This window comes from Nuphar pumila, chromosome 6, assembly GCF_984573655.1.
Source record: "Nuphar pumila chromosome 6, dmNupPumi1.hap1.1, whole genome shotgun sequence".
NCBI lineage: Eukaryota > Viridiplantae > Streptophyta > Magnoliopsida > Nymphaeales > Nymphaeaceae > Nuphar > Nuphar pumila.
In genome coordinates, this window is record NC_143254.1 from 114,568,521 (window position 1) to 114,592,858 (window position 24,338).

The 24,338-nt window shown below is 36.6% G+C and overlaps 1 protein-coding gene across 1 annotated transcript; it reads left to right on the forward strand.

Annotated features, from left to right (window-relative positions):
• The first annotated feature begins 640 nt into the window (after nt 1–640).
• LOC149835792 (putative prolyl 4-hydroxylase 3) lies at nt 641–22,528 on the forward strand. Its single transcript, XM_090010672.1, has 8 exons — nt 641–922; nt 1,000–1,084; nt 2,003–2,100; nt 2,204–2,301; nt 3,822–3,951; nt 4,056–4,243; nt 4,514–4,603; nt 22,214–22,528. The coding sequence occupies exons 1-7, from the start codon at nt 669–671 to the stop codon at nt 4,585–4,587; spliced, it is 927 nt and encodes a 308-aa protein (XP_089866798.1). The 5' UTR covers nt 641–668; the 3' UTR covers nt 4,588–4,603; nt 22,214–22,528.
• The last annotated feature ends 1,810 nt before the right edge of the window (nt 22,529–24,338 follow it).

A 24,338-nucleotide genomic window follows, 5' to 3' on the forward strand; every position in this document is an offset into this window, starting at 1 on the left:
CCCTTAACAGTACACCAAGTTGTTAGATTGACTTAGATGTGTATTATGGCTTATCTTTTCAATTATGTATGCTAACAATTTGATTTTTTTTTTTTCAAATGAAGACCTAATGATGCTCTAGTTAGAAGGATGGAGAAATGAGAAAATATATTAGTTAAAAGAGATCGGGGTAGGTAGGAAAGGATATGAATGCTTTGAACCTCACCAAGGACATGACATTGGATAGAAATGATTGAAGGAGAAGGATTGATGCGGAAGACCCAGATTTTCTTTTTTGGTTCATATCGCCGACCCTAATTATTTTGGGATGAAGGCGTAGTTGGTGTTGTTGTTGTATGCAAAGTTGACATTGATTCAGTCCACTTTTAAATTGCTCTTAAGAGTTATTTTAGTTGCTTAGGCATATTCTATAAGCTTCTTAATTGGTGAATTTGATTCGGTGTGGATTCTTTTTTTTATTTTTATTATAAGAGTGGATTGGTATGAGTTGCAAAGTCAAACGCGATGATTAAACTCAGATTATCTAAGCTGATTCGGGTTAAAAAATTTCCAGTCCAATTGGAATCCAACTCCCAAATTACATAAGAATCTTAATTCGCGTTTAAAAGTTTTCCCCATTAGCATAATTAGTTCCGTGTCTCTCAGAGTTGGTACAAAGAAGAAAGAAGATGAAGAAGGAAGCAGCGTCCATGGCGAGAAGAGGGAAGCATCATTCTTCCTCCAAAACGGCGTCGTCGTCATTTCGGAGGTGGGATTCGAGCTTGATGCTGCTGGCGTTCCTTTTGCTCTTCACTGTGCTGCTGCTCGCCTTACTCGCCCTGGGGCTGCTCTCCCTCCCCATCGACGCCGCCGCCAAGAGGAGCTCCCAGGACCTCTCCGACCTCTCCTCCCTCAAGTTCCAAACCGACCTCCACAATCGCCAGTATGATCTCTCTGTGTGTGTGTGTGTGTGTGTGTGTGTGTGTATTTATATGGTGGTCTTTATTTCTTGTTTCTCAGAGAGAACGAGCCTGGGAATGAACGGAAACAATGGACAGAGGTGTTATCATGGGAGCCCAGAGCCTTCATCTATCACAATTTCTTGGTACCCACCACCATCACCATCATAACAACAACAGCCAACAACAATAATAATGACGAAAACGATGATAAGTGTAAGAATAGTAACAACAATTACACGAACAACGACGGCCATCCGAGAGCAGATCAAGTGATCTTCCAAATCACTTTTAGAAAAGTGATTTGGCATCCTCACCGTCAACAAACGAAGCAATGGACGGTGAAGATGTCAAATCACTTTCTTAAAGCGATTTGACTGATCACCTGATCTGCTCTCCATCCACCCTGTGGATTTTTTTCTCAATTTGAATTTCAGTGAAATGCCGTTGCTTCTTTACTCATTTTGGATGGTTTTCATGGATAGACCCTTTTTCTCGTCTGCTTGTGTGATCCGTGTCTTCGGTATATTATTCTTATGGTCAATGCACTAATCAATCGAATGATCTTAGCTCGTTGGCGAAAATTTTCTCAAAATGTCTTTTTTGTCTTCTTAATTTGGTTTTTAGACAGGCAAGTTTTAATTGGATTCGCGAATTTTTTATTTTTGACTCTACCAACTTCCCACCATGGTCCCCATTCCTTGGAATCTTATGTGCTTTTGAAGATGATGTGGTAAAACCCATGGTTAGGTTGGTTTTTCCAGACGATACTGAAACCAAAACCAGAGATGGAACTGCACATATCAACTACCGTGCATATGATCAACTACTTCAAATACGTAACAGGTCGATGTGTTCGTAAACTAAGCTTTATCTCCAATCTTGTATAGTTTGCGTGCAGTAACAGAACCCTTAGTTTTGAATAAGTCTATGATCTTTATTAGATCTTCCAGTGGTTGTGTACTTTGTAGTGAAGATACAAAGTTTAGACGGTTAGGACAATTAGTTGGCAGTTAATTTGATGAATGTCCGCTCATTGTGATTTTTGTACTTTTGTTTGACAGACAAAGGACGAGTGTGAGTACTTAATGAGTCTTGCCAAGACACGCATGACAAAATCAACGGTTGTGGACAGCACAACCGGAAAAAGTAAAGACAGCAGGTTCCAAGTTGCACAGTTTATTTCTTCTAGTTTTGCTCGAAACTCTATGTGCATTATATCATGAGGCATTTTGTTGTTGGTTTCTATGTTTTTTTCCATTAAGAGTACGGACAAGCTCTGGCATGTTTCTGAAGAGGGGGCAAGATAAGATTATTAGGACTATTGAGCAAAGAATTGCAGATTTCACCTTCATCCCCATAGGTATCTTCTCTATAGATTTTGATGCTGTTGCCTTTTTTTCCCTTTAATCAATGGTGTATTTCTCTTTCCGATGTCAGATATGATTCCCTACTTAAAAAGCTTTTAGGTGCAATTCGATACATGTGTATGGCTTTTCCAGATATTGCACACAACTATGCATTTTTGTTGTTGGTCAATATTCAGTTTCCTTCTTGTTGTTTGCTTGTTTTAAAATACATGTTCTAAAATGACCAAAATACCCCTGAATGATATACGTATATCAGTCAGGTATGTATACAGTATTTTAACAATCATTAATGGTTTAAATAGAAAGGGAATACAAGCACTCTATTAGCATGATAGGAATATCTAGTAATCTCCATGCTGAATCAGAATGTCAGCAAGCTTAGAAAATCCAATCCTTGTGTGTGTGTTTATGCTTTCATGCATTTATGACTGCCAGAATCTTTGACAATGTTTTCCAAAACTGCTTTTCACTATTTATGCAAGAAAGACAAATGCTTCACATGTTCAATAATGTGCTGTTGAATTGTGCAGTTTAAATTTCAGTAGTCACATTCAATTTCCAAGTAGAATTCAGATTCAGACCATAAAGTTTAACCATGGAATGGTTAACATAGAAAAAATATCTCTCAAGAAAGTTGATCCTAATGGCAATCTGATTTCCATAAATGTCCCCAGCTTGGAAATTTCTCAACTGCAGTCAACTTGATGTCATGCTTAAAATGGGAAATATAATGATACATAAGTGATGATATCCTAATAATGCTCATTATGATCCAAGAAAAGTAATTTATAGGATCCTAAAGAAGGGAAACCCTTCAATTGCATGTTAAGCACTTAAATTCTTTATAGTGCTATGACATTATGAATAAAGTCGACTATACACAGTTTTACAGGAGGAAAATGTTATGAAGAGAGCTAAAAGTCTGGTTCATTAATACAAAGGCAATCAGATGAATCCTTGGATCAAGGCGTCTTAAGGGTGTTAAGGAATATGTTGGGGACTTGGGCTCATACCTCATTTTTACATCTTCCTCTTTTTTTCTTTTTGGAAGTGAAATACCTGATTTGTACATAGGCAATGTGAATCTGGTTCAGGGTTGTGAGGAAGGTATATGGAACTCATAACAAGTCAAAAAACAAACTATTGTGAGGAAGGTGTAGGGAACTCATAACAAGTCAAAAAACAAACTAACACTTAACTATCATTCATTAGCAGTTTTGTAAAGGTTCAGTACAATGGTTTCATTGAAATCTTTGGGAAAATATTTGGTGTTCTAAATGATTTTGACGACCATTTATCGGTAGGCAGTTGTCTTACAGAAAGGAAAAAGCTAAATGGTATAGAAAGACAAAAGTAGAACCATCTTTCCTTTATGAACATCCATTACAGTTCTGTTGACTTGGTTTCTTGTATCAGAATTACTTTATTGTTATTAGATTTGATTCTTTAGTTTGTTTTCTTTTATTTTGCCTATTTCTCTCTTCACTTATTAAAAGGAAAACATCATTCTTAGAACATGGAGAGGGGCTTCAAGTTCTTCACTATGAGGTTGGACAAAAATATGAGCCTCACTTTGACTACTTCCTTGATGAATTCAACACAAAAAATGGAGGTCAAAGGATAGCGACTGTTCTTTTGTACCTGTATGATACCCACCATCGATATTCATTCTTTTAAAGATGTCAATTTTATTGGACTTCTTGTAATCATATCAAAAACTGCACTGATTTCATTTTTCCTATTACAGAACAGATGTTGAAGAAGGTGGTGAGACAGTGTTTCCATCAGTCAAAGTTAATAGCAGTTCTGTTCCATACTGGAATGAGTTGTCAGAATGTGGCAAAACTGGACTTGCAGTTAGACCAAAAATGGGTGATGCATTGCTTTTCTGGAGCATGAGGCCTGATGCTACACTTGATCCGATGAGTTTACATGGTCTGTTGGTTTCACATCTTAGTGTGCTTCTATAGAAATTCTCCTTTGATCCTTTTTCATTTTTACCATTCTTTGAAGAATTTTACAATTCCTTGATGAAAATTTTATAATTTTAATAAGCTGTGAAGATTTTAATTCATCAAGTGATTGGAGGAATTTCATTAGTTGATTATGATATTTTGCTGTTTAATTTTTAGCTTTACATTTTCTCATTTATGTGACTTTTTTTGCTCAATAACGTTAACTTCACAACCTAATTGTTCATGACAGCGGGTTGCCCTGTGATTAAAGGAAACAAATGGTCATCAACAAAATGGATGCATGTTCATGAGTTTAAGGCATAATTCACAATGGTTCAAGGTAATATTATATATGCACAAGAAGGATTATGCATTTTATGCTTTTCTGATAGATGCGTTATATATTCTGGCCTTCTTTAGTAAATGTAGATAACCTTCTTTTTTTTAATGCTTGATTGTATATCCTAAATTATAGTTCATCACTGTTCTATGTCTTTATATTTCCGATTTAACCTTAAATGAAGATGATGAAGCTGTTATTGGCCTTTGCATTTCTAGTTGCTCATATATTGTATCTGTACACATTTTTCTACAGAACATGAAAATTTCATCCTGTTATTTTTGGGCATATGCTTTTAGACTAATTAGGGTTACCAAAAGTATCTGGTATAAGTGAGAATTATGTGTTCGAAGTTCAGGGCATGTTGCTTCCGAAAAGCAAGGGGAAGTAGGGTGTCAAAATAGGAAGCACAATTCCTGGGAATTGCGATTCTTGAATACCTTTGTTTTACTTCTTATTTTAAAAAATTATATCTTTCAATGTAAGACTCGAGTTTTTTCTCAAAAAAAAAAACTTGTTTGGATCACGGGCCCCCCTCCTTCCATGGTCTTTTTAAACCACTCCAAGGGGGGTTTCTTTTTAAACCCGACCCTCTCATCTCCCTCTCTTTCACGTCGACTCCATTTCCCCCCAACTCTCTTTTCCCCCCTCTGTCATCCTCTCTCCCCCGGACCCGACTCCCTCGTCTCTCTCCCTCACCGGGATTGCCAGGACCGATGCCCCCTCACACCGGGACCTCGCCGGAGCTCCTCTCACTGGTAAGTCCCACTCTTTCTCGATCTCTCGCTCGTTCCCCTCTTCTCCTTCTTCCTCTGTTTTCTCAGAGGACAACAACAACTGCTGGATGTTGTTGTGGCCTTTGGGTGCCAACCCGGTGGGGCGGCTGAAGCCGCCACCCACCTCCCTCCCTGTTGTCTTCCTCTCGCTGATGCACCCAATCTCGACACCCTGTTTCTCCCTTGTCGGAGTAGGTACGACCCCCTACTCTCTCACTATCTATGTCTCCTCCCTCTTTTTCTACCCTGGTTGTTGTTGACAGACTAGAGCCACTTGCGATGGTGGCTTTGGCTCGCCAGGAGGGAGGGCGCCCAACACCCTCCCCTCTTCTTTTCCTCCTCCTTTTGGATTCCAGCAGCAGCCATAGGTTGTTGTTGCTGCTATGGTAGGGACAGTCGAGAGGGGGTGGTTGAGGCCACTCCCCTGTCGCCCCTTCTGTCAGCCCCCTCTTGCTGAAGGACCGAGCAAGCTTGCTCCTGTCACAAGGTTGGAACCAGGTCGGGCTTGGCCTGACCACCGAGCCCATCCCCCGCCCCATTGTCGTATCCGAGCAACAGTAGCTACTGTTGCTGCTGTCTCGAGTCAGGCCATACCGGGTTAGCCTGATTCAGTCTCGCTCACCCGAGCCAGCTTGGGTGCACCGAGTGTTGACTCAGTTCCTCCAAACCCGACTAGATCTGGTCTGCTTGAAGTTTCGAACTGGGTTCAAGTTCGACCGCTACGACGCAATCGTTGCCGCTTTCGTCAAAATCTAAGAACTTAATACAATGCAATCAATTGCAGCGTACCACTTTGGCATAATGGACGAGACGCGTTTAGCAAAGCACGAGCCTTTAAGAACCTATGCTCGGAATCGTTAGTGAGTCAGACCATCTCCGAGGTAGAGAAAAGTTGCATACGAGGACAAAAGACAAAATACTTCTAACTTATACGTATATATATGCTTCTAACTCAAGGACGCGGTTTTGCGTATTGTTGTCCATTTAAATTATGTCATTGACTTTGACGTCATGCTGTAATGTGTACAGGTTCCTGCTTACGCAATTTATTTAGTTGATGTACGATTTCGTACATCATGCATTGCTTACGCAATTTATTTAGCCAATGTACGGTTTCGTACATCGTGCATCGCTTACGCAATTTATTTAGTCGATGTACGGTTTCGTACGTCGTGCATCGCTTATGTAATTTATTTAGCCGATATATGATTTCGTACATCATGCATCGCTTACGCAATTTATTTAGCTCGATTGTAGTTTCGCACATCGGGCCTTGCTTTATGTCATTTACTTTGTCATCGCGTTGTAATGTGCATAGGCTTATGCTTTACTATATATATTTCATATACATATATATAACTTTATAAGGTATGCAATTTTGCATACTAATGCCTACTTTAGATTACGCGTGCATGTATTTAAAGACACATATTTGTACATCCTTACCAAGTCTCCGCATGCAAGATTTCAAGCTTGTATTATTCGTTGTCTCGAAAAGCAAATCAAGTATTTGGTGTTTGCGTTTCGCAACTGAGTTTTTTCCCTCAAACCTGCGTAACGGAAAGGCTTCGAGTACGTAGCCCTAGGTGGTATGTACGTCCGGTCCTTCTCTTTGGTATCCGAAATGACTCGGATATTCTTCGGTCTAAAGCATGGAACATTGAATTTTCTAAATAAATCTTGGGGTTTCTTTCTGAAAAACTGATATCCTTTTCATCATAGTGGTACTATCCGACATGCACAATTCTTAGCACAACACTCATGTGGACAGTTGTAGGAGCATACTGAAACTGGTTAGCAGAGTGAACAATATGAGCAATATCTGGTCTGGTAATGGTTAGATAGGTGAGAGAGCCAATGAGTTGTCTGTAGGGTGTGAGATCTTCTAGAAGAGTTTCATCCTCCAATCTTAATTTAGCATTGATTACTTCAGGAGTTTCTACCTTCTTATCATCTGAAATTTCAGATTTAGTACATATATTTGCAGCAAGTTTCATTTGAGAAAATATATATCTGCGTGGAGAGTATGCAACTTCAATTCTTAAAAAATATCTTAAGAATCCTAAGTCAGACATATCAAAATTATCTTTTAACATATTTGTAAACGTTATGAACATGAATTTGATCATTCCTTGATATAATCATATCATCTACATAGAGTAGAAGAATAACAATACTAGTTCCTGCAGTTTTCACAAAGAGAGCAGTGTCAGTATAACATGACCCTGGGTGTGGTCAACGCACCTAAGGTCATTTATGTCCAACTTTTGAACTTTATATATATAATTTTTTATATTTTTGCCGCACCCCTGCACCCAAGTTTTTTTAAAGTGTCACGCCCCCGCACCCGCACCCGCACCCGCACCCATGTGACATAGCATTAAATCTATCATATCAAGCCTTAGGAGCCTGCTTAAGACCATACAATGCTTTTAAAAGTTTAAGAGTTTTTCCTTGTTCAATATTAAATCCCGGCAGAGGATCCATATAGATTTCTTCATTTAGGTTTTCATTAAGGAAAACATTTTTAACATTCAATTGATATATAGGTCATTTTTTAGTTGATGTCACAACTATTAGGGTCCTAACACTAGTCATTCTAGCTACGAGTGCAAAGGTTTCCTCATATTCAATACCATGTTCTTGTGAGTATCCTTTAGCTACTAATCTTGCTTTATATCGTTCTAAAGTTTCATTACTTTTAGTTTTAACTTTAAAAAACTACCGGCATCCAATAGGTTTCTTGTTGAGAGGAAGTTTAACTATTTTCCAAGTGTTATCTTTCTTAAGATCATCTAGTTCTATATTCATGACTTCAATCCAATGTGGTATATTTTTGGCTTGATTATAATGTGCGGGCTCATGATGAGAGTGTAAAGTTATTAAGCAAGCCCTATAATTAGGTGTTAGTGTTTCATAGGACACAAACCTATTTGGTGGAATGGATTCTCTAATAGATCGTCTAAGAGAGGTTTCTTCTAGAGACTCATTGTTTTGAGAAAATTTTTCTAAGGCACTAATAGTTTTATTTTGCTCACGCCAAGTATAAACTTGAAGATTTTTAGAATTATCAATGATGTCATCACTACTTGGTGATGTTTTAATATTAAAGTTTTCATGATGTGTGTCATCTATGATTTCAAAATGATTCAATAAATCATCACTAGACTGCATATCTTTCATTGGAGAAAGAACATGTAGTCAATTTCATCTTTCTTATCAAGATTTTCAATACCATTTTCATCTTCTAAGAATGTCATATCTTTAGAAATATAAAGTTTGTTATTTTTGAAATCAAAGCATATATATCCTTTTTTATTTTCACCGTATCCAAGAAAAACACACTTAATTGCTTTTGGAGACAACTTATCTCTTTTGTGTAAAAGTATAAGGCATTTGCAACTGAAAACGCGTAAGTGATTGAAGTCGGGTGCCATGTTGAGAATTTTTTCATAAGGAGAGATATTTTTCAAAGTGGATGATGGCATACGATTTATTAAATAAGTGAAGGTTAAAACAGCTTCGGCCTAAAAAATTTTGGGGATATTTTTAGAAATAAGCAATGTTCTAGTGACTTCTACAATATGCCTATGTTTTCTTTCCGTTAACTCATTTTGTTGAGGTGTTCTAGGACACGATCTTTGATAAAAAATTTCATTTATCTTTAGGTAATTTTGAAAATCATTAGATAGATATTTTTCACCCGAATCGGATCTAAGAATAGATATATTGCTTTAAAATTAATTTTTAACTTTTATGCAAAATTGAAAAAGGAGAAAACTTTTGAATTAAAATTAAGAAAATAGATCCATATATACCTAGTAAAGTCATTAATGAATGTTACATAATATGAATAACCACCCATAGACAAAACCGGAGATGGACCCCATACATCCGAGTGCACCAATTCAAAAGGTCTTGTTGAAATAAAGGTTCTAGTTGGAAATTGAATAGATTTCATTTTCCCAAGAATACAATATTTGCAATTCATATTTTTTTCTTTACAAAATTTGTTCCCAAAAAGAAAAATATACATTTTTTAGTAGCTTGAATGTCCAAGTCTTTTATGCTAATTTTCAATGCTCTTGTCTTGGACTTATGTACAAAATGAGTTGGAAGGAAGAGTCAAATAATCCATAAAGTAAAGGTCTCATTTCTTATGGCCTTTCCCAATCCGCTTCCTGGACTAGAGATCCTGCATAAAGCACCCATTAGATGAGAAAGATATTTCACATCCATGGTCGGCAATTTGAGAAACTGAAAAAATATTTAAGTTTAGTTTTGGAACAACTCTAACTTTTTAGGATAAAAAACCTTTGAGAATTTTTGGGATCTAGTGTTCCTATATCTTTATTTTTAAAAAGGTTCCATCAGCTGTAGAGACACAAAATATTTTTGAATTGGTGCATACATCGGTTAAAACATTTTTGTGGGAAGTCATATGAAAGGATGTTCCCAAATCTAAAATCCAAGAATACGTACCGGGTGGTGATGTAGAGGCAATGGAGACACTCGATGTAGAGGAGGTAGCTTTGAGGATTTCTTGAAGAGCCATGGGAATTTGTCCAAGTGGATCTTTAAGATCTCCACTTTTGCCTTCATCTTCCTTTTTGGTAGTTGATTCTTCAACTGAAGCAACCTTATACTTGAAAGTTCCATTCAATTTTGGGCAAGCGGGTTTAATGTGACTCGGCTCATTACAATGATGACAAACAATCATCTTTTTACCTCCACCATAGTTGTTATTGTTGGTATAGTTATCTTGCCTCCCAAAATATGGAGGCTTATATGTTTTAACATTGTTGCAAGGTTTAGATACAGCTAAGACCTCATCAACACTCTTACTCATGTCAAGCCGAACTTCTTTTTGAATAATTTCGGCAATGGAATATTCTAAAGGCGGAAGAGTAGATTTATGTAGAAAAGAGGATCTAACTTGTTCAAACTCGGGACGAAGCTCAAATAGAAATTGAAAAAACCTTTCTTGTTCCATTTGCTTTTGCCTAAGTTCCACATCCTCAATGACAACCCACTTAGGCTCTAAGAGTGCTAATTCATCCCATAGAGAATTTAAAGCACTATAGTAATCTTGAATGCTTAAATCACCTTGTTTGGTGGTTCTCACTTGTTCTTGCAAAAAATATGCTCTTGCAAGATCTTTTTGGGTATATATACCCTTTATAAAGAACCAAGCTTCATTGGTTTTATAAAATTTGGCAATGTTAGCACATACTTTGAGTTCTACATTGTTCATAAATCATGCAAGGATTTTTGCATGATTTCATTCTCAATCTTCCACAATTTTTTGATGTTCTTCAATGGCCTTGAGGCGAGCATCTTCTTCAAGAGCTTTCTCTTGACCTCCTTCTATGTTGGTGAGCTCTAGTTGAGGTTCGGGAATAAAACCCATTACATAACCCCAAAGTTTTTTTCCTTTGAGATTATTCTGCATTGTGGACACCCACATCATATAATTCTTGCCATTAAGCTTGAATGAGAGATCAATCTTGGATTTCATCGTACGGACAAAAGAGAAGACAAAGAGCGTTGTCACGACTTCAACTCAAAGAACCGTATGGCTTTGATACCATGTAATGAAGTATGCAAAAATGTAATACAAGAATGATAATGCATTCACAATATCCAATAATGGACAAGCACAAAGGCACACGAGAGAGATAGTAAAGAAGTCCACTAAGGGACAATACAAAAAGCCTTTAAAAGGCTACACACATAAAAAAGTAAAGAGCTTTATTGAATGAGAGCTCACAAGCTTGAGAATACAAGGGGAGAACACCCCTATTTATACACAAAGAGAGTGGAGAAAAAGGGAGCCATTGGGGGCTCCCACATGTTGTCGTTGGGAGCCCCCAATAGTCATATTTATGACCGTTGAGGGGTCCCAACGACTATAATGTGGGACCCCCAATGCATATTAAATAATGAAAATAAAATATGACCGTTGTGGGGTTCCAACGACTATAATGTGAGACCCCCAATGCATATTAAATAATGAAAATAAAAAAATAAACTACCTATTAAAATAATTGTTTCTAGAAACAACTATGTAAAATGATCAAAATACCGCTATCGGGTAGTTTATATATATATATATATATATATATATATATATATATATATATATATTAACAACCTTATGCTACTAACCTAGTCTTATATTTTTCTAATGATCCATCCCTTAGTTTTAACCTTATAAACCCACCTACATTTTATAATCTTTTCCCCTACAGGTAAAGATTGAATTTCTCAAGTTTTTGCTTTTTCCAAGGCTCCCAACTCTAGGTTCATGGCATCTACCCATTCGGGAATAACTTTGGCATTATTGTAGGTTGAAGGTTCATGAAATGCTATGGTACACAGACACTCCATTTTGCCCTCCGTACTCGTGTTGACACGTGTATCCCCATGTCGACACACGTCGACACCCGAACACGCCATTTTACCCTTCGTGCATACAAGTTTGTATTTAATTTATAATGTATATTTATATTTTCAGTTTATAACTTTATACAATATACATTTTAGATATACATATATATTAATTTATTTTGAATTTATTATTATTTTATATATATATATATATAGTCGTGTCCTCGTACTCATATTTTTTAGAATTGTCGTGTCGTACCCTCCGTACCCATACCCGCATCCAGGTGTTAAAATACATACTCAGTAGGGGTATTTTAGTCATTTCACATGTACCCAATAGGGGTACTTGTTTTTCTCCTCTTTTTATTTTTTGCATTTATTTTTTTATTTTATTTTTTATTTTCTTCCTTTTTACCCACTTAAGGGGGCCCCACCATTGAGTCGTTGGGCCCCCCAATGGTCACATTTGTGATCGTTGGGGGCTCCCAACGACTCCATGGGAGCCCCCTTTGTGCCTCTTCTTTTGAGGCCATTTGGCCTCCCACTTCTCTCATTTTATTTGTATGACTTGGCTATTATCTCTTTTGTTTGTCCGTTGGTGGACATTGTAAATGCTTATAGCACTATTTGTATTTTCGCATATCTCATTACATGGTATCCAAGCCTTGTGTATGCTCTTGGTTTTTTATATAACTAGTTGACTAGTTATATTTTTTATTTTGTATCTCTCTTTCTTGGTTTATCTTCTTGAGAGAGGTTAAAATGAAAGGAGAACAAAAGATTGATCTCTCTTTCAAACTTAATGGTTCCAACTACATGATGTGGGCCGCTGCCATGGAGAACAACCTCAAGGGTAAAAAGCTTTGGGGATACGTTATGGGCACCATTCCGGAACCGCAACTCCAACTCACCAAGATGGATGGTGATCAAGAAAAAGCTCTTGAAGGAAATGCCCGCATGAAGGCCATTGAAGATCACCAATCTAAAGTGGAAGATTGGGAAAGCAAGAATGCAAAGATTCTTGCTTGGTTCATGAACAATGTGGAGCTCAAAATTTGTGCCAACATTGCTAAATTTCGGATGGCTAATGAAGCTTGGTTCTTTATGAAAGGTATGTATACTAAAAAAGACCTTGCTCGTCAATTCTTTCTCCAAGAAAAAATTCGGACTATTAAGCAAGGGGAAATGAGTGTAAGAGATTACTTTAGCACTCTTGGACCCTTATGGGATGAGTTATCTTTACTAGAACCAAAGTGGGTTTCTAGTGTAAATGTGGAACTAAGAAGAGAATAAATGGAAAAATAACACTTTTTCCTATTTCTACATGGGCTTAGGCCCGAATATGAACAAGTTAGATCTTCCATTCTTCATAAATCTAAGCCTCTTCCTTTGGAAGATGCCATAGCCGAAATATGCCAAGAAGAAACTCGTCTTGGCATGATTAAAGGAGGAGATGAAGTTTTGGCCGTGTCTAAACCCGGCAATCATGTGAAAGCATATAAGCCTCCACACTTTGGGAGGCAAAATAACTATACTAGCAACTATAGAAAAGCCATTTGCCATCATTGCCAAGAATCGGGTCATATAAGACCTAATTGCCCTAAGCTAAATGAAGCACCAAAGAATAAGGTTGCCTCCGTTGAAGAAATTACTCAAAAGGAGGAAACTATCAAAGGGAAGGAGTCCTCTCTTGCTCAACTATCGGAAGCACTTCAAATTCTACTCAAATCGCCATCAACCTCGGGTGTCGCCATAGCTTCTTCTTCTCCTCCAGGTATGTCTTCTTGGATTCTTGATTCTGGAGCTTCCTTTCATATGACCCCTCTTGAAAATGGGCTTTCCGATTTATGTAATAACTCTAAAAACTCTTATGTTTCAACCACCGATGGTACATCTTTACAAGTAAAAAGTTTTGGAACTTTAAATTTTTCCAAAGATTTCTTTGTGTCAAACATAAGAGTGGTACCTCAACTTAATTTAAATCTTCTTTCTGTTTCTCAAATATGTGATCATGGATGTGAAATCTCCTTATCAACTAAGGATTGCTCTATGCAGGATCTCCGGTCTGAGAAGCGGATTGGGCAAAGCCATAGGAGGGGAGATCTCTATTATATGAGCAATTTGAAACTTCCCACTAACTTTTTTTGTAATCATGTCCAAGATAAAAATATTGAAACTTGGCATTAGAGACTTGGACATCCAAGTTTCTCAAAAATGTACTCCTTTCTTTTTGGAAAAAAAAATTGTAATGAGAAACATTTTGTTTGCAAGAATTGTATTTTTGAAAAAATGAAATCCACTCATTTTCCAAATCAAACTTTTGTGTCCAAAAGACCTTTTGAGTTAGTCCATTCAGACGTTTGGGGCCCTTCTCCGGTCATATCGAAAGGAGGATACTCCTATTATGTTACTTTCATTGATGATTACACTAGATATGTGTAGATCTATTTTCTCAATTTAAAATCCGAAGTCTTTGACTTCTTCAAGAAATTTCATATAATAGTCAAAAATCAATTTTCAAGTAATATCTCTACTCTTAGATCCGATTCGGGTGGAGAGTATCTATCAAATGAATTTCAAAATTATTTGAAAACAAATGGAATTTGTCATCAAAGATCATGCCCTAGGACTCCTCAACAAATTAGTCTAGCCGAAAGAAAACATAGACACATTTTGGAAACCAGTAGGACACTTCTTATTTCCAAAGAAATTCCAAAAAGTTTTTGGGCCAAAGCCGCTTTAACTTCAACTTACTTGATAAATAAAATGATATCTTCATCCTTACAAAATACATCTCTATATGAAAAACTATTTGAAAGAACACCCGATTTCAATAGATTAAAAATTTTTGGGTGTAAATGTTTTGTCCTTACATATAAAAGAGATAAATTATCTCCTAAAGCTATTGAATGTATTTTCTTAGGAAATGGAGAAAATCAAAAGGGTTTTAAATGTTTTGACCTTAAAAATAACAAACTCTGTATCCAAAGATGTAACCTTTTTAGAAAATGAAAATGGTTTTGAGAAAACTAAAGATATTGACGAAAGCGAATATGCTTTCTTATTTGATATTCTCTCTCGAGAAGATGGGATTCCTCAAGAAGAGGAAATCTCTAATGATTTGTTGAATGATCTAGAGGATATTCCTCTTAACAATGTTGAAAATGAAAGTGATAGAACCATCCAAACCTATGTTAGGCATGGTCAACAAGCTCCAATGAGTGCCTTAGAAAAATACTCTCAAGGTTCCAACATAGAAGAAACCTCTTTAAGGAGATCTGGCCGAATCTCCAATCCTCCTAATAGGTTTGTTTCCTATGAGTCTCTAACCTCAAGGTATAGAGCGTGTCTAATTGCGTTACACTCTTTTCATGAACCTTCACATTATCATGAAGCCAAAAACATTTCCCAATGGGTTGAAGCCATGAACTTAGAACTTAGTGCCCTTGAAAAGGAAAAAACTTGGGAAATAACTTCATTACCCACTGGAAAGAGATCTATTGGATGTAGATGGGTCTTCAAAATTAAAATTAAAAGTGATGGATCATTAGAACGCTATAAAGCCCGGTTGGTAGCAAAAGGATACGCTCAAGAATACGGTATAGACTATGAGGAAACCTTCGCGTCCGTAGCTAGAATGACTAGTGTTAGGACTCTTATTGCGGTTGTGTCAATTAAAAAATGGCCTATTTATCAATTAGATGTTAAAAATGCATTCTTAAATGGTGAATTAAATGAAGAAGTTTACATGGATCCTCCACCAAGAGTATGTATTGGTGAAAATAAGATTCTCAAACTTAAAAAAACATTATATGGTTTAAAGCAAGCTCCAAAGGCTTAGCATGATAGATTTAACAATGTAATGATAAGTTTGAATTTTCGTTCATGCTATACTGACACTGCTTTGTTTGTGAAAAGTGCAGGGTCTTCAGTAGTTATTCTACTACTTTATGTTGATGATATGATCATCACTGGAAGTGATGAGCAAGGAATCAATGATATTAAGAAAGTTTTAAAAGAAAATTTTGACATGTCTGACCTTGGTTTCTTAAGATAATTTTTAAGAATTGAAGTAGCGTACTCTCCTCGAGGGTACATTCTCTCTCAGATGAAACTTGTTGTTGACATTTGTTCCAAGTCTGGTATCTCCGATAATAAGAAGACAGAAACCCCTGAAGTTATCAATGCAAAGTTAAGGTTGGAAGATGGAACACTCCTCGAGGATCCTACTTCCTACCGCCAACTTGTTGGGTCTCTGACCTACTTATCCATCACTCAGCCAGACATAGCTCATGCAGTCCACTCAGTCAGTCAGTTTCAACATGCACCTACAACTGTGCACATGAGTGCAGTCTTAAGGATTGTCAAATACATCAAAAACACCATAACTAAGGGAATTTTTCTTTCTTCTTCTTCATCACTTGATTTAATTGCTTATACTGATGCTGATTTGGGAGGAAATCCCAATAATAGAGTCTCAACTACTGATTTTTGTGTTTTCTTAGGTGACTATGATTTCTTGGAGATGCAAAAAGCAACACAAAGTATCATTGTCCTCAACAGAAACCGAATATCGTGCTATGGTCACTACAACCATAGATCTTGTGTGGCTAAGAAGTCTCCTCAGTGATATGGGCATAGTCATCTCTACTCCTTCGAAGATGTGTTGTGACAACAAAAGTCAATCTATATCGCAAGCAATCACACCTTCCATGAGCGTACTAAACACATCGAGATGGACTGCCACTACGTTCGTGATGAATACCTAAGAGAAACCATAGCACTGCCTTACGTTACTTCCGAGTACCAGTTGGTGGACTTCTTCACTAAAGCCCTTGCAGCTCCTCATTTTATGTTCCTTCTCAGCAAGCTTTCGGTTATATCCCCGTAAAGCTGAGGGAGGGTGTTAAAATACATGTAATCAATATATATATATATATATATATATATATATATTCAATCATACCTGATAGGGGTATTTTAGTTATTTCACATGTACCCAATAGGAGTACTTGTTTTTCTCCTCTTTTTATTTTTTGCATTTATTTTTTTATTTTCTTTTTTATTTTCTTCCTTTTTACCCACTTAAGGGGGGCCCACCATTGAGTCGTTGGGGGCTCCCAACGACTCCATGGGAGCCCCCTTTGTGGCTCTTCTTTTGAGGCCATTTGGCCTCCCCCTTCTCTAATTTTATTTGTATAAATAGGGGTGAACCTCTTTGTATATTTTTATTCTTGAGAGCTCCCTCTCTTTCAATAAAGAGGCATTTATATTTTGTGTTGTGTTGTCCCTTTGTGGACTTGGATATTATCTCTTTTGTTTGTCTGTTGGTGGACATTGTAAGTGCTTATAGCACTATTTGTGTTTCCGCATATCTCATTACATGTAACATAGATGAAAGGAGTGAATAGACATAAGACAAACTCTATACCTTGGTGAAAAAGACTCATAGGACACAAATCTATCAGGAGGCCTAGAGATTCGATTGGATTTTCTAACACTAGGTTCTTCAAATGATTGGTTTTAAGAATACCTATCAAGTGCACATGGAGGATTCTCAACAGTTCTTCTAAAATAAGTTTGAATATCATTATTCAACACATCACCATTTAAAAAGTCACTAGAACAATCAATATGCATAATTCCATCATGATCTTTTTCTAATTCATCATATATCCTTTTTTGGTTTTCCGCATAACCAAGGAGCATACGTTCAATAGCTTTAGGAGAGAGTTTATCTTTCTTTTGAACAAGTACAAAACATTTACATAAAAAAACTCTTAATCTACTTAAATCGAGAGTGGTTTGGTAGAGTTTTTCAATTGGTAAGATATTTTGCAAAGAAGATGAATGCATTCGGTTTATAAGATACATTGTGGTTAGTGCACCTTCACCCAATTTTTTTTGGAACATTCTTTGAGATAAGCAATGTTCTTATGGTTTCAATGATATAACGATGTTTTCTTTCAGCCAAACCATTTTTTTATGGATTACAAGATCCTTGATATATTTTTCTTTCAAATAATTTTTGAAATCATTGGATAAATACTCTCCTCTTGAGTCGGATAAAAAAAATAACAATATTGGTTTAGAATTGATTTTTCACAAGCTTATGAAATTCTTTAAAACATAAAAACATTTCGGATTTTAGCCTAATGAAATAAATCTAAATATATCTAGTATAATCATCAATAAACACAACATAATAAGTCCTTTCGATATGACGGAACCGGTCCCCATAATCCAAATGCACAAGTTCAAAAGGTTTTTGAGAGACAAATATTCTAAAACCAAATGAATATTTTCTCAAGAATACAATCATTACATATAAATTCTTTTACAATACAAGAATCTTTCAGAAAAAGAAAAAGAGACAATTTAGATACATTTGGGTGACCCAATCTTTGGTGTCATAAATCAATATATTTTTTCTTAACAAAATTACAAAAGGATTATTTGGGAATATGAAGAAAACCCATGTAGTAGAGATCTCCCCTCCTATGGCATTCTCCAATCAACTTTCCTTGATTGGTGATCCGGGGCCAACAATTTTTAGATGTTAAGGAGACCTCGTACCCACAATCCAAAATTTGAGATACGGAAAATAAGTTTAGATTAAGTTTAAGAACAATTCTAACTTTAAGAACTTGAAAATCTTTTGAAATATTTTTGAAAGTTTCAATGCTTTTGATTTTTAAATTGATTTCATCGGCAATAGAAACAAAAGAACTTTACAAAGGTTTTGTGCATTTGGATAGAAGGGATTCCAAAGGGGTCATGTTAAAGGAGGCACCAAAATCAAGTATCCAAGAATACATACCAAGAGGAGAAGATGTGGACACGATGGCTCCGAAAATATGAGTTGAGAATGACATAAGGAATTGTTAAAGTGTCTCTGTTAATTGATTGATGGTATCCTTAAGATCTCCTCATTTCTTGTTTGCTTGATCACCCTTTTTTAAATGATTCTTCATTGGTTGTTGCCTTTTTCTTGAGCTTGGGACATTCTGGTTTGCTATGTCCCGGTTTATTACAAAAATAACATATCACTCTTTTCCATCTACCATTATTGTTTCTTCCAACGTGAGGACACTTGTATGTTTTAATGTGGTTGCCAAGTCTTGATACAGCAAGGACTTCCTCACTCCCTTTTGACATGTCAAATCGGGTTTTCGTTTGGTATACTTCGGCAAGTGCTTCATTAAGAGAGGTTGCAATGGTCCTATGCAATATTGAGGACCTAACTTGTTCAAATTTGGGTCTTAACATAAAGACGAATGTAAAAAGTTGTTCTTTCTTCAATTATTTTTGCTTCATTTCGATAGTCAAGCCTTCTCATTTGGGCTCAAGCGAGGCTAACTCATCTCATTGTGGAGAAAGAGTCTCATAATAGTCTCTTACACTCTTATCTCCTTGTTTTGTGGTTTGGATATCCTCTTGGAGAAAGTATGTCGTGCTAAGTCTCTTTGTACAAACATATTTTTAAGAAAGATCCAAGCATCACAAGCCTTTTTAAACATCACAATGTTGGCGACTATATTTAGTTCCATGCTATTTAGAAACTAAGATAGGGTTTGAGCGTTCTTGTCTTTCCGATCCTTCACCTTTATATGATATTCTTTAAGAGCCTTCTCTCTTTCTTCGTCATCAAGAGCTCTAATTTGATCTCCATCTTTCTTTGTGTGTATGAGTTGTGACTCACAAGTAGTGTCACTCACGTACCCCCAAAGTTTCTTGCCTTTGTGATGATTTTTCATAGCGGCGGCCCACATAAAATAGTTTGAATCATTAAGTTTAAAGGTGATCACAGTCATGGGTTCCTTTTTGGTCATCTTTCGGTTATCTTTTGGAGAAAAAAGCTAATTCTTGAAGGTTCCTTTCTTTACCGCAACCACAATCTTTGGAGAAGTACCACATGATCCCAAGAACCTATGACTCTGATACCATGTAATGAAACAAAGATGAATACAATGATAAAACCAAGGTTGCCAGACTAGGAAGCGGAAGCAGGAAACAATATGGGAAGCGGAAGCAAAAAGCGATGTATTTTAAAATATATAGGAAGCGGGAAGCGAGGAATAATATATATATATATATATATATATATATATATATATATATATATATATATAAGAATTGAATGAGAATCAAAATAAAACACAAATAAAAACTAAAATAAAAGTGACTAATATTAAATTTAATGATTTTTTAGTGTAAGAATTAAATTTTTAACAAAATCTAAAAAGGATGACTACCAAGTTTCAATTTAGCGAAAGCACATGGAAGTGAGTGAGAAGAGTCAGAGAAAACACATAAAAAGCATGAAAAGTTGAGTAAGAGAACGTATAATAAGAATAAATGAAGCGTGTGGAAAGCATAGGACAAGCGTGGGGGAATCGAGGTTCTCATCAAGTTTTGGAAGCGAGGAGTATCACGCTTCCGAAGCGAGTTTCCGGGAAGCGAGCTTTCCACCTATCTAAGAAGCTTCCGGTAACTCTGGATAAAACTACTAAGGGCATACAAGAACCAAAGAAATGTGCACAAGCACTAGTCCACCAAGGGACAATATACAAGCCACTTAATGAAAAATACAAAAGATCAAAGATACACAGAATATCCACTAATGGGCAAGCACAAAAGAGCACAGCACTATAAAAAATAATGTTTTTATTAACACAATATGCTTTAAGGGAAGCATACATTTAACAATGGAGAGAATCCCTTTTTATAGAGCGAACAACCAACAAAGAGGGCTAGCCCCCAACAGCTAGAACATATAAATAAAAAAATAAAGGTGTCCCTAATGGGCACTACCTATTACACATTTTATTAAATGATGAAAATGCCTCTAATGGGCATAACCTATTACACAATTACATTTCTTGATCCGATTACGATGATCCAATAGTCGGTTTCAAGCAAATGGACCACACTGAATGCATCTGCAGGGTTAGATTTGCAAAAAAAGACTGAAAATCTTGGTTCATACTAGTTTACATATTTCAGTTTTCCTATATATCTATATATATATATATATATATATATATATATATATATATATATATATATGCATCTGAACAGTTCTCCTCATATGGCTTGAATTGAAAGTAGAGGTGTTAGATGCGGTTCATAAGGCATCTACAAGGTCATTTTGGGCCTTGAGTAGGGTTAACCGGTTGAGTCATTAGGGTTAGGTTGAGGCCAAGAGTATAAATTGTAGGTAATGAGTTTAGTGAGAATCGATGAAAGAATTGGCTTGTTGGGAGGTGGCCTCTCTCTCTCTCTCTCTCTCTCTCTCTCTCTCTCTCTCTCTCTCTCTCTCTCTCTCTCCTACTGCTGTGGCATTGTGCACCTGCAGACGCAGCAGCCCCTCACTCTTAGCATGCACTCCTTTGAGCGTGCAATGCGCTAGGCCACGCACGTGCATACCATGCAGCATTTCCGTGCCTTGCAGCTGTGTAGGGAGGCAAGCCTTTTTCCTGGTACACCCTGCATGCCTGCTGTGATCCTGCGGCCCTGCACCCTGCTGCGCATGACATCATGCAGGTGTCCTCTTCCTGCACTCCCCCCACCGTGGGTGTCCTACCAATTCCCATGCTAATAAGAGGCCAGATGGAACATTTAACCTTTCTCAATCAAACAAGATCAAATTTCACGTCTCCAGTTTTTGTGAGTGTTACTCAGAGAACTATTGGTGCATATTCATCATAATTTGGCCTTCCTTTCACCATCTCCAATGAATGAAAAGAATGTGAGCTTTTGATGGGATATGCCAAGGGTTAAATCTTAGTTTGCTTACCCTTGGCAGTGAAATGCTTTTGGTTGTATGTAAATATCATAGAGAGATGCTTACTCTTTCTTAGATTGCATCAAGACCTGAAAGAGGCTATTCATAAAATACTGGAATCACCCATGCATCTGGATGCTGTGAGACACACATTGGTCATGAGAGGTGTTTTGTTACTGAAGACTTAGTTTTCATCGAGTTCCAATACTATGTTTGACTGGATCTCCTAGTATGGCTTTGTTCATTTTGTTTTCAGTTAGTCTGTTTTTTTCAGTATAGTATCTAGGAACATTATTGGTGATTGGGTTGTTGAACCGCTTTTGGTTGACATCCTTTGGGCGTATCATCAGGAAACTGCTTTAAAACAATTGAAAATATATGGAATAACTGGCTTAGTAGAGGTGTGATAAAAGCATTATGCAATAAATTCACGTATTCTATTCAAATGACATTAGTTGATCGTGATCTGTATTGAAAACCAGGTGATGCTTTAGGGGAAAGATAATAATATCTTGTGATTTACGGTTCTCTATAAAGCAACTCTTTTCTTTTTTATGAGATCTCTAAGCAATTTCTTGTCATTAGTGAGAATGAAAAGAAGCTTGTGTTTGGTCCTTTTTCACTAACTGCAGTGATTCCTTATTGTCTTTTCCTTAGGCTTGGACGTGACGAAACTGCTGAAAATGGGATACTAATTGATCTACTCCATTTGGATGTATAACCATTGTTGTATTCTTTCTGTTTGGGTGCGGTGTTGAAGCAAGTTTTAGTTACTTGTACAAGCTAATCAACATTGCCCTTTTTGGAACTTGGAAGGAGAGGGAGAGAGCTAAGCATGTTGTTAGATTGGTGTCTATAAAAGAAAAGATAGTTTTGCCTTTAGAACTCTAGCTTTTTCAGCCTTGGAGCGGCTCATTTCACTATGTTTTCTTCGTTGATTAATATTGCCTACTCTCTATTGTGTACTGTAGTAGAAACAATTTTATTTTTTACATTTCCTCTTTTTTTTTAAATCAAATGCTACAGATATGGTCTATATGGTTTGTTTAGCTGAGTACGTGTTTTAAATTGTTCAATTGCATTGTGTAAGCAAGTTTTTTCAGAGATGAAAAATTAATGGTCAATAATACATCTAAGTGAACGTTCCATGATTGAAAAAAAATCATATTTTTATGTTAGGAACACTCTATTCAAAGTGTAATTCTTATTAAATGGACGATAATAGATGCTAATATCTTTTTATGATAAGATGGCAATATTTAGGTGTATTTGATGTTGGAAATTCTGCACGATCTGGATGGCAACCATGGTGATGACAAGAACTAAATTGGCTTGGAAGTATGCATTATGACACTATCTTAAAAGCCACGGTTGCCCCTCCGGGTAAAAGCTCAAGTGTAGAAGGGTAAATTACTCTTCGCTTCTGGGATACAATCAAGCATGCACCTCTCTTGCTTTTATCAATCACATTTCACACTAAGGTTGTTAAGCCTTCCTCAAGGTCCGGTTGGATAAGTATGGAGTCTAAACCAAAAGAGAGCCTCAAGCTAGCAACAGGCGAGTACGGTAGTCTGAGCTCGGCGAAAGCGAGAGGATCAAACTTGAGGTTCTTAGCCCTCTGAGGCTGAACTTGACCTGTTTGGGGTGCAAACCTCCATTGGACACGATGAGGCAATGGTCTAAGAGTAATTGTGGTGAAGGTTTCGGGAGGTTTTGAGGTGCAAACCATCATTGGACATGATGGGACAATGGTGTAAAGGTAACCGTAGTAAAGTTTTGGGGATGTTCTAGGGAAAGGCCTACAAAAATGGGGAATCAGGTAGGCTAAAAATAACATCGGAAGCCAATCAAGAGAGAGTTTTGGTTTAGATCTGATATGGACAAAATCAAGGGCTTGTTGGTCACCTAGGAACGTATGTTAGGGTTAGAGTAGGCAACTATAGGTCAAAGAACAATAAAATAAGTCGTTTGAAGGTTGATAAGGTCAAACAATGAAAACATGATTTTTTGGGTTAACCAGGTAGATGTGGTTTTGATTCTAAGACTATGAAAAACAATCTAATTAGAGAACTGAGTACTTGAGTTAGATTTTGAAGAGGACATTATAGTAGAACTACGGCTACGAAGGCTTCTGAATAGCTTTCCCAGGCAATATCGCCTTTTTGACTATTTAGAAGGAACTCGTGAAGGGCTTTGGCCCTTTGCGTAGGCTGGATCCACCACCACACATGTAATATCTCACAAATTTTTGCCTAATCATAAATTTAATAAATATATTTTTTATTAAATAAATATATTTTAATGATATAATATATACATATATTATAATATTAGTGGGTGACATTAACTTTGGATACAGATATGGATCATGGACCTATTAGTCAAGATCCATAATCCCTCCACGATAGGATAAACACGATTTTTTTTTAAAAATAATAAATTATTATAATAATAAAGTAAGATATATATGTTATATATCTATTTGAGTTTTATAGGAAGAGACATCTGTTTCCTAAGAGAAATAGAAGTCATTCTATTTTTAGAAAGGACGTTCCCGAAAGTCTTATTTGGGAATAAAATAGGGGAAGCAGATCAGGTCACGCTGAAAATGAGCGTTTTTGCTCATGCTGACATCGTGGCCATCCGATTTGCATTTTAAAAAGCTCAAAAGTCAACAAAACCACGTGGCATTCATCCCAAATGCAAACAGACGGCCACGATGTCCGCATGAGCAAAAACGCTCATTTTCAGCATGACCTGATCTGTTGTTAAGGTTTGGATT

Coding starts and splice junctions, on each gene's coding strand:
- LOC149835792 (XM_090010672.1), top strand. CDS start 669: ATGAAGAAGGAAGCAGCGTCCATGGCGAGAAGAGGGAAGCATCATTCT. Junction 2,101..2,203: donor GGAAAAAGTAAAGACAGCAG/GTTCCAAGTTGC, acceptor TTTTCCATTAAG/AGTACGGACAAGCTCTGGCA. Junction 2,302..3,821: donor TTTCACCTTCATCCCCATAG/GTATCTTCTCTA, acceptor CATCATTCTTAG/AACATGGAGAGGGGCTTCAA.